Genomic DNA, 14,387 nt, shown 5'->3' with positions numbered 1-14,387 from the left:
AAACGTGTTAAAATAATTCCCTTTTTTTATTTTAGAAAGTGTGAAAACACAAAATCCAAGTCGCAAGCAGTCTGTGTCCAGAAGCTTGAAACATCTTTTCCATTCGTCAAACAAATTTGTTAAAACTTTAAAAAGGTTGGTAAAGTTTTAAAATCAAAATTTAGTGCACAGATTATATTTACTGTAAATACTGGTATCATCGTTATCACTTGAAGAATGCATTTATTCTACAAATTGTACTAAACCACATTCTATATGTGTTCTCTCTATCTCTCTTCTGTTTCTTACCCCTCTCTCTTTCTATCTCTTTCTCTCTGGGCCAGATGAGCTAAAATTTGTCAGAATGGCAAAAAATATCATGCTAACCCTTGTATGGGCAGACCTCAGGGATTATTTTAGTAAAGAGGCTGAACCAGGGATTCTCAGAGATTTACAAACTTCCCTAAAGTAATGAAGCTCACTAGAATGCAGGTTCTCAAAGGGGATAAAGAATGTGACATTTACTTCTAGTTCGGGAAACATGCCTTATTCCTTTACTTTGAGCATAATGCAAATTTTGCAAGCAAGATGATATTGCGAGACCTAAAAACGTAATACGTTTGGATCATTCTATTACAAATTGTGAAGAGACTAAATGCGTGCCCAAAGAACACCCGTTTCAGCATACCCCCCAATTTTCTGAAACTGTTGATAATTCCATCATTACCCCTACCCCGCATGCCCGATGTCTTGGGATCACACTTGACTCAGACCTTTCCTTTACTCCTCACATTCAGTCCTTGGCTAAAGCCTGCCGCTTCCACCTTAAAAACATCTCTAAAAGTAGATATTTCCTTACACAAGACACAACTAAGATTTTAATCCACTCTCTCATCCTTTCCCGTCTTGACTACTGCAACTCTGTACTCTCTTGTCTACCTAGCTGCCGCCTAACTCCTTTACAATCCATAATGAATGCCTCTGCCAGGCTCATCTTCCTTACACATTGCTCTTCATCTGCTGTACCTCTCTGCCAATCCCTTCACTGGCTTCCTCTTGCCTCCAAGATTAAACACAAAATCCTTACACTGACATATAAAGCCCTCAACTACACTGCTCCCCACTACATTTCAGACCTTGTCTCCAGATACTTTCCCTCCTGTTTCCTTCGCTCTACTCACAATCTCCTACTCTCCTCCTCTCTTGTTACTTCCTCACATTCCCGTTTGCAGGACTTCTCCAGACTGGCCCCCTTCCTGTGGAACTTCCTGCCTCGCTTCACAAGACTCTCCCCTAGTTTTAACAGCTTCAAGTGCTCCCTAAAGACTCTACTATTCAGGGATGCATACAACCAACACTAACTTCCCTAACTCTATCGCTCTAACCCCTTAGAATGTAAGCCTATGAGCCCAGCAGTTTGTAGATCGCCTTCATAAGAGCTGACTACAAAAGTGAAACTCTCGGCAGGGCCCTCTACCCATTTGATCCCTATAAATGTTATCCTGTACACCAACTATGTTTATAGCGCTGCAGAATCTGTTGGCGCTCTACAAATACCTGTTAATAATAATAATAAAAATGTAAATTGTAACTTTGCAGAGGATTTTTAACACCTATTCTTGTGTTTACTATTTATACAAGTTTTAATGTGTAATATATTTCTGATTTTTTTTACAGTGTAAAATAAGTGTTTTGTATTATTTTATTTTAATGAGTACTATACTGTTATTATGTATCTTGTCATAACATACAGAAATATTGGTTGCACCCTTTAGCAACAGCTTGCAGGGTAAAATATGCCTTTAAATCATGGACTTCGTATCACTAACGGATCACATTAGATCATCTTACTTAAGTAGAGAGCGTTAGATAATTGGGCCGAATTCTTATCTCTCTCTATATATATATATATATTTATATATATATATATATATATATATATATATATATATATATATATATACACACACACACACACAGTATATACAACATTTCAAGGTATCCCATTCAAAACGCACAAAGAGAATGACATTTATTAAAATGGAAACATCAAAATGTCATCCTTGTAAAAAAAAAAAAAAAAATGTTTCCTGTTTCTAAATGTCATGATTAATTTCAGTCTAATTGCACTTCAGTAGTGGCATTTAAAGCATAGTGAGATTTTGATGTCAATGTCTTGACTGTCACCATTTTTTTCAGCCAAAAATGATAAGCTTCTCGCTAAAGAGGAGAACACTATTTGTGGTGTTGTCTTTTCACCAGTTTGGAAGGCCATTTATGCAAACAAAGTGGTATATTACTTATGTGCTCTTACCACTTATACAGCCATAACAGTAAAAAATGTAACTGTTCTATATTGCTTGGACACTTTTATTTAACTAAATTTCCCTCTGGCTTATGTGTATAAACCTTGTGCATAGAGAAAACTTATATATCAAGCTCCGAAGCCACACCCATATAAAACGGTATGGGAAAATCAACCAATCAAGGGCTGCACAAAGACTCAGAGCAGCCACTATCTGGGCTGCTCAGTGATGTGTTTTTTGGGAGGAGTATTCCCTATATGGAATTGTAGAAAAGGAATGACTTTCCTTTAAAGGGACAATAAATGATAGATTATATAGCAATATTGAATTGAAACTGCTGTATTTGGGTATTTAACCATAGTAAGGATAGAAATGAACTCAAGATTTAACTTAAAATGTGCTCTACAAATGGTTATCAGTTAGAATATTTGCAGTGATGTCACATTATTGCTCCCGCAATATTGAGTGCATAGAATTTGGCTATACTAAGATCTTGCTGCATGTGACATTGCACCTTCACACTATAGCATTCATCTCAAGAACGTTGACTGCAAAAACTGTAGTAAGGGTTTAAGTTATGGGTTTGGTTAGAATTAGGGCTGCAGTTAGATTTAGAGTTGATGCTAAAGATAGGCTTAGGCCATAAGGTTAAAATTAAGGTTAAGTGTAAGTTGTGGACTGGGGTGCCATTTAGGTTTAGAACTAGGGTTAGGGCAATGTTAAGGGTTAGGGCAGTGTTAAGAGTTAGGGCTAGGACTGGAGCTAGGGTTAAGGCAATGGTAAGGGTTAGGGCTAGGGTTAGGGCAGTGTTAAGGGTTAGGGCTGGAGCTAGGGTTTGGGCAATTGTAAGGGTTAGGGCTAGAGCTAGGGTTAGGGCAATGATAAGGGTTAGGGCTAGAGCTAGGGTTAGGGCAGTGTTAAGGGTTAGGGCTGGAACTAGGTTTAAGGCAATGATAAGGGTTAGGGCTAGAGCTAGGGTTAGGGCAGTGGTAAGGGTTAGGACTGGAGCTAGGGTTAGGGCATCAGTAAGGGTTAGGGCTAGGTCTAGGGCAGTGGTAAGTGTTAGGGCTGGAGCTAGGGTTAGGGCATTGACAAGGGTTAGGGCTAAGGCAGTGGTAAGTGTTAAGGCTGGAGCTAGGGTTAGGGCATTGACAAGGGTTAGGGCAGTGATATGGGTTAGGTTTGGGATATAATTATATTTAAAACTATGGTTTGGTTTTTGGATATGGTATGGTTTAGTTTTAGGGTTAGGGCTAGGGTAAGGATTAGGGCTAGTTTTAGGGTTTCATTTAGGGCTAGGTTTACCGTTAGAACCATGTTAGGATTAGGTTTAGTGTTATAATTAGGCTTAATGTTATAGGAACATAAAACCCAAGTTTTTCTTCATGATTCAGATAAAGCATACAGTTTTAAACAAATGTCCACTCTACTTCTATTATCAAATTTTTGAAAAGCAAGAAGGTAAGTTAATGAGCACTTATCTGAAGCACTATATGGCAGGAGTTTTGCAACAATGTTTTACATTAGCAAGAGCACTAAATGGCAGCACTATTTCCTGTCATGTATAGCTCCAGACTTGTACACGTTACTTACTTAGATATCTCTTCAACAAAGAAAAACATGAGAATTAAGCAAATGTGTTAATAGAAGTAAATTGGAAAACTTTTCTAAAATTGCATTCTCTATCTGATTAAAAAAAATTGGGTTTCATGTCCATTTAAGGCTAATTTAGGTCTAGATACATTTTTTGTTTTATCCTTTTAGTTATTGTTTCTCACTTTCCATTTCTTTAACATAAGCATTTTTTTTACATTGACTAAGTTATATTTAGCAGTGTGTTTTATATACAGTAAAAACACAGTACAAGAGAGTAAAAACAAAGTATTAACTACACTTTCAATGTTATCTATTAGTATATGTGAAACAAGGCATTAAAGGGATGCTAAACCCAACATGCAATTTTAATCAACTCTCTAATTTACTCCTATTATCAATTTTTATTTGTTCTCTTGCTATCTTTATATAGGAGCCGGTGTTCTGTCGAGAACTCCAATTCATCAAAAACTCCAATCTGATGTCACTTCCGGTGACTCTTTAATTTTAATATCTGTTTTGCCTCTGTCTGGGGGGCCACCGCAGACCCTTTGGCATACACCCCAAGTAAACCTCCCCAGGCAGAGGCAAAATAGATAGTGAAGATAGGCGATTACAGGGCCTATCTGATTGGTTGTGAGTCCTGTCACTCACTGGACAAGTACCAATCAGTTGTATGGAAATACCGGAAGTGACGTCAGATTGGATTTTTCGACAGATTGGAGTTCTCAACAGAACACTGGCCGATTTTTGTTTCAGATCCTGGGTTATGCTTGCCAATTGGTGGCTAAATGTAACCACCCATAAGCAATCGCTATCCATGGTGCTGAACCTAAAATGATCCGGCTCCTTAGCTCTAGATTCCTGCTTTTTAAATAAAGAAAGCAAGAGAACGAATAAAAATTGATAATAGGAGTAAATTAGAAAGTTGCTAAAAATTGCATGCTCTATCTGAATCATGAAATAAAAAAAATTGGGTTTAGTATCCCTTTAAGGTCTTCATTTTGTTCTTTCAAGCAAAGGAAGTTTCCATCAGTTCAGTAAATATCTGTTTCCAATTTACTTTCAGGGGTCTCTACCTAGCGGTTATATTTTATTACAAGGACAATATGTTGGTAACCAATGAAGATCACGTACCGATTGTAGAAATTGATGACTCTTGTACCAGCTCTATTACACAAGATTTTCTATGGTTTACTAAGGTAAGTCACTTTTATATGTGTTGTGTATTTTTTATAGCTAATCTTGTTGCTATTCTCTGGATAACACCGAAACACAAAGATCACTATTTTTGGCACTAGAAAACTGTCATCATTATTGTTATTATTATTAGATCAGATTATTTCAACAAGAAAAAGCTTTTATTTGGTGTGTGTGTGTATGGCAGCCAGGCTTCACTCGCTGTTGCCTAGACGATGACTTTACTGGTCTGCAAAGGGAAGTAGAACACCCAATTGTTTAAACTTTTATTTTTTAAACTTACAACTATTTGCATGAAAAACTGCTACAAAAATGATTAATACAAATAATTTTTTAATTGTAAAAACAATATTCTCAGTTTTTGCTACAATATTCTTGGGTCAGGTTTTCAAATTATTTATCTACAAAAATCCCCATAGACGTTTACGGTGACTTTTGAAGGAAAATGAAAATTCTAAAGGATTGTGATTGCCCCTTTTATTATCAGACAAATTATTTTTTCTACTTTGTTTCAATGCAGATAGTTTAAATGCACAGTTAAAGCTAAGCACTTGTGCGTCCATGTTTTTCCTGAGCACAGCACAGCTGGTGCGCAGTGATTATATAAGTATATTGCTCCATATTGTCTTACAAGCTATGTCTTGGAAGCGCCAATTCACTGCGTCCAGGTGAATGACTTTTATTATGTGTATATAACCCTAGATAGATAGATAAACAGACAGACAGAAAGATAGATAGATAGACAGACAGACAGAAAGATAGATAGAGATATAGATAGATAGACAGACAGACAGATAGATAGATAGATAGATAGATAGATAGATAGATAGATAGATAGATAGATAGATAGATAGATAGATAGATAGATAGATAGATAGATAGATAGATATATAGGGTTGCCACCCGTCCCTTAAAATACAGAACACTTATAAGTTACACATGCTGCAGGGTGTGCAAGGAGGAATATGAATAGTGTTGTCCAGAAACACAATACATGTTCCTCCCTGCACACCCTGCAGCATGTGTAACTCATTAGTGTCCAGGAAAACATGGCTTAGGTGGCAACCCTAGATAGATAAATAGATAGATACCTGTAGATAGATAGAAAGTAAGATAGACAAAAAAGAAAGAAAGATAGACAGATGCATAGACAGACAAACAGACAAACAGACAGACAGACAGATAGATAGATAGATGATAGATAGATTGATCGATAGATGGATGATAAATAGATAGATAGATGGATGGATAGATAGATAGATGCATAGAGAGACAGACAGACAGACAGATAGATGATAGATAGATGGATGGATAGATAGATGCATAGAGAGACAGATAGATAGATAGATAGATAGATAGATAGATAGATAGATAGATAGACACATATAAAATAGAACTGCTTTAGACACCATTCACCACTACACTAAAGCTCTCTGTTTTATCATGGAGCGGCTATAACAAATGTTCACTGGGAATTACTCTCTCTGCTATTTTAATATATTACAAATTCATTGTTATCCCACAAAGATCAGCTTGTCAGCACCTGTTTAGCAGTTGAATGCACTCTGCCTATGTAATTCATGCATTATGAGTGGCTTAGGCAGATAAAAATAACCTGTATCACTTGACACTTTATAGACCTAGCTTAACAAAACATATAGTGATGTACTACATTAATAGAAACACTCTGATAAGTGCCAGTGGCACTTTGTATCGTTTCATTATTCTACTGAATTTTAAAGGCACCTTTTGTAGCATTCACTTACAACCAAATGTATTTATTTCACACACAAATGTTCTTTGCTAATATCTCTCTGAAGTCTGAGTCGTGATCACTTTGATGTTGACTCTCTTGCAGCTGTCGTGCATGTGGGACGATATCAGGTGGCTAAGACAGAGTATGTCAATATCTATGTCATCATCAACTGTGCTTCAGGCCAGGCAGAAGATGCTGGCAGCTGCCGCCCAGCTTCAGGTTAGGCTGCTTCTTACAGTGTGAAACAACATATATTAAGCAGAAAATAAATGGAATGAAACAGATATGAATGAAAACTGATCATTGCTGAAAGAGTTAAAGGGACAGTAAATAGCTTGAAATTCTATTTTAAAAGATTTATAGTCAGATTATAAGTGGCGCGCTATCGTATTTTTTGGCTCTCATGCTAACTGCGCTCAAAGAAAAACTTTTAATGCGGGTGGGTTAGCGCACATATTACAAGTTGAAAACTAAGAGTTAAACGTGATGTGCGCTATCGCGACCACGTTAACTTATTCTCTCAATAGACTTCAGTGGAACTGAACTATTTAAGGTACATTATAATCTAAAGGTTATTCATCCTGAAATAAGGATTTGTTTTTAATTATGTAGCACAAGGCTGTATATTCATTGCTGTAATGTTTCATTTTTTGGTAAATTAATTACATTCTAAAATCCATTCACAATGTCATGCTCTCCTATGACATTTTTCCTGTCAAGAAGATATCACATATTCTTGGTTTTGTAGTTCTCAAATCTGTGCTTTTGTGTCTGCAGAAATAACATGCCCCTACTTCACGGCAAAAGTGATATAATATAAACATACACATTTAAGAAATAGACCTTGACCCCTTAATGACCTTCATTAAGGGATTGTGTGCCTATAATAGCGAGCGGCAAGACCGTGCAATTAGTCCCTCTCTCTATCCAGATGGCTTGCTAAAATAGCGCGGTCTCACCGAAGGCGGCGAGAATGCGCTATTCAAAACAGCACCCCCATAGAAAAAACAGTGACGTACATGGGTTAAAGGGACATAAACCCAAAATGTATGCAAACAATTTTAAACAATATATATATTGTCAAATCTGCTTTGTCTGCCGACAAGGTGGTATATAGGTGCAGCCACCAATCAGCAGCTAGCTCCCAGTAGTGCATTGCTCCTGCTGAACCTACCTATGTATGCTTTTCGACAAAGTATAACAAGAGAATAAAAGCAAAATAGATGATAGAAGTACATTGGAAATTTGTTTAAAAATGCATGTCCTGTCTGAATCATGAAAGTTTAATTTTGACTTTACTGTCCCTTTAATCCCCTTGTTCCCCTGCAATTGTATGTACACAGAATCAATCCCTTAAAGAATCAAATTTTAAAAAGCTCAATAAAAAGAAGTTTGGTTAGAGTGGAATAGATCTGCACAATGACCAAAGTGTGAAGAGGGAGGGGCAAACAGTACAAATTAAAGTGAAGCCTATACTTGTATTGTTTATTAAATAATATTGTTATTGTAGTTAAATAAAACTGTATACATTTGTATTATTAAGTTAATTATTATTTTTCTTTAATTAAATAAAACTAATTAAGGTAATGATTATTTTTCTGCTTCCAATAAAATACAGCTGAAATCTTTATTAAAAATGAATGGTAGCTGATGAAGATAGTTCCCCTCTTAATAATTTAATAGTTATCTATGTATTTCTAATGGTATATAACTAAATCTGTAATTTTATGGAAAAACTGGAAAAACAATCTAACCTTTATGTAGAAAACCATGAGTTACATCATGCCTTACTAACTAGTGATTTGAAACATGATTTCATTCTATCTAGTTTAAAGTGATGGTACAGATCAGGAATGTTAGTGATATGTTAAATGGGGTTTAAATCATCTGTTGTAATAAAAATGCACTGTAACTTACTTTCTTCTATAAAGGTAAGATGAGTCTACGGATTCATCCATTACTTGTGGGATATTATCCTTCCCTACAGGAAGTGGCAAAGAGCACCACAGCAGAGCTGTCTATATAGCTCCTCCCTTAGTTCCACCCCCCAGTCTTTCTCTTTGCCTACTCTAAGTTCTAGGAAGGGTAAAGTGAAAGATGTGATAAAATATTAGTTTTTTAATTTCTTCAAGCAAGAGTTTGTTATTTTAAATGGTACCGGTGTTGTACTATTTACTCTCAGGCAGCAGATGGATGAAGACTGCTGCCTGGAGGATGATGATCTTAGCATTTGTATCTAAGGTCCATTGCTGTTCCCACAGAGGCTGAGGAGTACAGGAAACTTCAGTGTGAGGAACGGTTTCATGCTATGCAGCAATGAGGTATGTTCAGTCATATTTTTTCTGGAAAGACTGTGTATTTCAGAAAGGCTGACATTATACCCAGGAGGGTAAGGGTAAGCAGTAATCCTAGAGCTAAAAGGAGGGCATTACTTAGCTTGCATATGGGGCCAATTTCATATATGGTTGACACTGAATCAAATGTTTGTGAGCAAATGTTTTTTTGAAGGGAGTGCTTTAACGTTTTTTGTGGGCAATGAACGTTTTGGGCAACTTTATTAGGGCACACATGGCTTAACTTTAGGGTTTTAGAACCCACATGGCTAGTTATAACCGCTCTGGTGCGGTTCTTTCAGGCTCAGGAAACATCGAGTGAGATGGGCGGGGTCTATTTTCGTGCCTCAGTTGCGCAGTTAGTTTGTCAGCAAGCAGCAAGCTCTAACTTCTGAGGGCCCTGATGTCTGTTTTGGGCCAAATCGAAGCTTTTACCCCACACTTTTGATCCCTGAGGGCAGGTAGGGCCACAGCAGGGCTGTGGCAAGGTGCTGAGGGTTTTTTTTTCTGGATCTGGGCCTATTTTCGATCCGGTTTGGTAATTAAGGTGTTAATTGTTAAAATTTTTGGTTGTGCAATCTTAACTACCTATAGTGTGTCTACATATAAAATTTTGTGAAATTTGGTGCATGTTTAGGCTGTTTTGCAGAACGTGTATGCTTTTTTTCTCTTAAAGGCGCAGTACCGTTTTTTAAGATTGTTATTTTTTTCACTAAATAAAGTGTTTTTATGCTTGTTTGTAGTCATTACTAGCCTGTTCAACGTGTCTGACATTGAGGAAAGTCAATGTTCAATATGTTTAGAAGCCATTGTGGAACCTCCACTTAGAATGTGTCCCTCATGCACTGAAAGGTCAATAAATTGTAAAGAACATATTTTAGCTGCTAAAAGTATGTCGCAGGATGATTCTCAGTCAGAAGAAAATCAGGTTTTTCCATCTAATTCTCCCCAAGTGTCACAACCGTTAACGCCTGCTCAAGCGACGCCAAGTTCTTCTAGTGCGTCTAATACTTTCACCCTGCAAGATATGGCCGCAGTTATGAATACTACCCTCACAGAGGTTTTATCTAAGCTGTCTGGGTTGCAGGGGAAGCGCAGTAGGTCTGGGGTGAGAACAAACGCTGAGCCCTCTGACGCTTTATTAGCCATATCCGATGTTCCTTTCTGAAGTGAGGGATTTGCTGGCTGAGGGAGAGATTTCTGATTCAGGAAATATGTTCCCTCAGACAGATTCAGATATGACGGCTTTTAAATTTAAACTAGAACACCTGCGCTTATTGCTCAGGGAGGTTTTAGCGACTCTGGATGATTGTGACCCTATTGTAGTTCCAGAGAAATTGTGTAAAATGGACAGATTCCTAGAGGTTCCTGCCTACACTGATGTTTTTCCGGTCCCTAAGAGGATTTTGGAAATTGTTACTAAGGAGTGGGATAGACCAGGTATTCCATTCGCTCACCCTCCTACTTTTAAGAAAATGTTTCCCATATCTGACACCGTGCGGGACTTGTGGCAGACGGTCCCTAAGGTGGAGGGAGCTATTTCTACCCTGGCTAAGCGTACAACTATACCTATCGAGGACAGTTGTGCTTTCAAAGATCCTATGGATAAAAAAATTAGAGGGTCTTCTGATGAAAATATTTGTTCACCAAGGTTTTCTTCTCCAACCTATAGCGGGCATTGTTCCTGTAACTACTGCAGCGTCCTTTTGGTTCGAGGCTCTGGAAGAGGCTCTTCAGGTTGAGACCCCATTAGATGATATTCTGGATAGAATTAGGGCTCTCAAGCTAGCTAATTCTTTCATTACAGATGCCGCTTTTCAATTGGCTAAATTAGCGGCGAAGAATTCAGGTTTTGCCATTTTAGCGCGTAGAGTGTTATGGCTTAAATCCTGGTCTGCTGATGTGTCCTCAAAAGCTAAGTTTTTAGCCATTCCCTTTAAGGGTAAGACCCTTTTCGGGCCTGAAATGAAAGAGATCATCTCAGACATCACTGGAGGGAAAGGCCATGCCCTTCCTCAGGATAAAACGATTAAGATGAGGACCAAACAAAATAATTTTCGTTCCTTTCGGATCTTCAAAGGTGGTCCCTCTTCCTCTTCCCCTGCCGCAAAGCAAGAGGGGAATTTTGCTCAATCCAAGTCAGTCTGGAGACCTAACCAGACTTGGAACAAGGGTAAACAGGCTAAGAAGCCCGCTGCTGCCACCAAGACAGCATGAAGGGGTAGCCCCCGATCTGGGATCAGATCTAGTAGGGGGCAGACTTTCTCTCTTCGCTCAGGCTTGGGCAAGAGACGTTCAGGACTCCTGGGCTTTAGAAATAGTAACCCAGGGGTATCTTCTAGATTTCAAAGATTCTCCCCCAAGGGGGAGATTCCATCTTTCTTAATTGTCTGTAAACCAGACAAAAAGAGAGGCATTCTTACGCTGTGTAGAAGAACTATATACCATGGGAGTGATCTGCCCAGTTCCAAAAACAGAACAGGGGCAAGGGTTCTACTCCAATCTGTTTGTGGTTCCCAAAAAAGAGGGACCCTTCAGACCAATTTTGGATCTCAAGATTCTAAACAAATTCCTCAGAGTCCCATCCTTCAAGATGGAGACCATTCGGACAATTTTGCCAATGATCCAGGAGGGTCAATATATGACCACCGGGGACTTAAAAGATGTGTATCTACACATTCCTATCCACAAAGATCATCACCAGTTCCTCAGGTTCGCGTTTCTGGACAAGCATTACCAGTTTGTGGCTCTTCCCTTCGGGTTGGCCACAGCTCCCAGAATTTTCACAAAGGTGCTAGGGTCCCTTCTGGCGGTTCTAAGGCAGCGGGCATAGCTGTGGCACCTTATCTGGTTGATATCTTAATCCAGGCGTCAACTTTCCAACTAGTCAAGTCTCACACGGGCATCGTGGTGGCTTCACGGGTGGAAGGTGAACATAGAAAAGAGTTCACTTATCCCTCTCACAAGAGTTCCTTTCCTGGGAACTCTGATAGATTCGGTGGACATGAAAAATTTTCTGACGGAGGTCAGGAAATCAAAAATTCTATCCGTCTGCCAAGCTCTTCATTCCATTCCTCGCCCGTCAGTGGCTCAGTGTATGGAGGTAATCGGCTTAATGGTAGCGGCAATGGACATAGTTCCGTTTGCTCGCTTGCATCTCAGACCACTACAAATTTGCATGCTCAAACAGTGGAATGGGGATTATGCAGATTTATATCCTCAGATAAATCTGGACCAAGAGACTAGAGACTCTCTTCTTTGGTGGTTGTCACAGGATCATCTGTCCCAGGGAATGTGTTTCCGCAGGCCAGCATGGGTCATAGTGATGACGGACGCCAGCCTATTGGGCTGGGGTGCAGTCTGGAATTCCCTGAAAGCACAGGGTATGTGGACTCAGGAGGAGGCTCTGCTCCCGATAAATATTCTAGAACTGAGAGCGATATTCAATGCGCTTCAGGCGTGGCCTCAGCTGGCTTTGGCCAGATTCATAAGATTCCAGCCAGATAATATCATGACTGTAGCATATATCAATCATCAGGGGGAACGAAGAGTTCTCTAGCGATGATAGAGGTTTCCAAAATAATTTGATGGGCAGAGGCTCACTCTTGCCATCTATCAACAATCTATATCCCAGGAGTGGAGAACTGGGAAGTGGATTTTCGAAGTCGTAAGACTTTTCATCCGGGGGAGTGGGAACTTCATCCGGAGGTGTTTGCACAATTGATTCATCAATGGGGCACACCAGAATTGGATCTGATGGCATCTCGTCAGAATGCCAAACTTCCTTGTTACGGGTCCAGATCGAGGGATCCTCAAGCAGTACTGATATATGCTCTAGCAGTACCTTGGTCGTTCAACCTGGCTTATGTGTTTCCACCATTTCCTCTCCTTGCTCGTCTGATCACCAGAATCAAACAGGAGAGAGCTTTGGTGATTTTGATAGCACCTGTGTGGCCACGCAGGACTTGGTATGCAGATCTGGTGGACATGTCATCTCTGCCACCGTGGACTCTGCCACTGAGACAGGACCTTCTCATTCAGGGTCCGTTCCAACATCCAAATCTAGTTTCTATGCGGCTGACTGCCTGGAGATTGAACGCTTGATTTTATCCAAGCGGGGATTCTCGGAGTCGGTCATAGATACCTTGATTCAGGCTCGTAAGCCTGTCACTAGGAAAATTTATCATAAGATATTGCGTAAATATCTTTATTGGTGCAAATCCAAAGGCTACTCATGGAGTAAGATAAGGATTCCTAGGATTTTGTCCTTTATCCAAGAAGGATTGGAGAAGGGGTTATCAGCTAGTTCCTTAAAGGGACAGATATCTGCTTTGTCAATTTTACTACACAAGCGTCTGGCAGATGTTCCAGACGTTCAGTCGTTCTGTCAGGCTTTAGTTAGAATCAAGCCTGTGTTTAAACCTGTTGCTCCGCCAAGGAGTTTGAATTTAGTTCTTAACGTTCTTCAAGGGGTTCCGTTTGAACCTATGCATTCCATAGATATTAAACTTTTATCTTGGAAAGTTCTGTTTTTAGTTGATATCTCTTCGGCTCGAAGAGTTTCTGAGCTATCTGCATTACAATGCGACTCGCCTTATCTGGTTTTCCATGCTGATAAGGTGGTTTTGCGTACTAAACCTGGATTCCTTCCTAAGGTTGTTACCAATAAAATATTAATCAGGAAATTGTGGTTCCCTCTCTGTGTCCTAATCCTTCCTCTAAGAAGGAGCGTCTGTTGCACAACTTGGACGTGGTTCATGCTTTGAAGTTTTACTTGCAAGCGACCAAAGATTTCCGTTAAACATCTTCTTTGTTTGTTGTCTATTCTGGAAAACGTAGAGGTCAAAAAGCTACAGCTACCTCTCTTGCCTTTTGGCTGAAAAGCATCATCCGTTTGGCATACGAGACTGCTGGACAGCAGCCTCCTGAAAGAATTACAGCTCACTCTACTAGAGCGGTGGCTTCCACATAGGCTTTTAAAAATGATGCTTCTGTTGAACAGATTTGTAAGGCTGTGACTTGGTCTTTGCTTCATAATTTTTCCAAATTTTACAAATTTGATACTTTTGCTTCTTCGGAGGCTATTTTTGGGAGAAAGGTTCTTCAAGCAGTGGTGCCTTCTGTTTAACCATCTGTTTTGTCCCTCCCGTTCATCCGTATCCTGTAGCTTTGGTATTGTATCCCACAAGTAATGGATGAATCCGTGGACTCGTCTTACCT

The 14,387-nt window shown here is 39.3% G+C and overlaps 1 protein-coding gene across 1 annotated transcript in view; it reads left to right on the top strand.

Moving 5' to 3' along the window:
* Nucleotides 1–14,387, top strand: part of ANKFN1 (ankyrin repeat and fibronectin type III domain containing 1) — an 899,573-nt gene that overhangs the window by 574,355 nt on the left and 310,831 nt on the right. Inside the window, exons 8-10 of the mRNA XM_053708167.1 lie at nucleotides 36–135; nucleotides 4,948–5,080; nucleotides 6,937–7,053. Coding sequence (XP_053564142.1) covers nucleotides 36–135; nucleotides 4,948–5,080; nucleotides 6,937–7,053 — 350 coding nt within the window. The remainder of the gene's footprint in view (nucleotides 1–35; nucleotides 136–4,947; nucleotides 5,081–6,936; nucleotides 7,054–14,387) is intronic.

Source organism: Bombina bombina, chromosome 1 (assembly GCF_027579735.1).
Source record: "Bombina bombina isolate aBomBom1 chromosome 1, aBomBom1.pri, whole genome shotgun sequence".
NCBI lineage: Eukaryota > Metazoa > Chordata > Amphibia > Anura > Bombinatoridae > Bombina > Bombina bombina.
The sequence above is the reverse complement of the archived record's forward strand: the minus strand, read 5'-3'. Positions and strand labels throughout refer to the sequence as shown.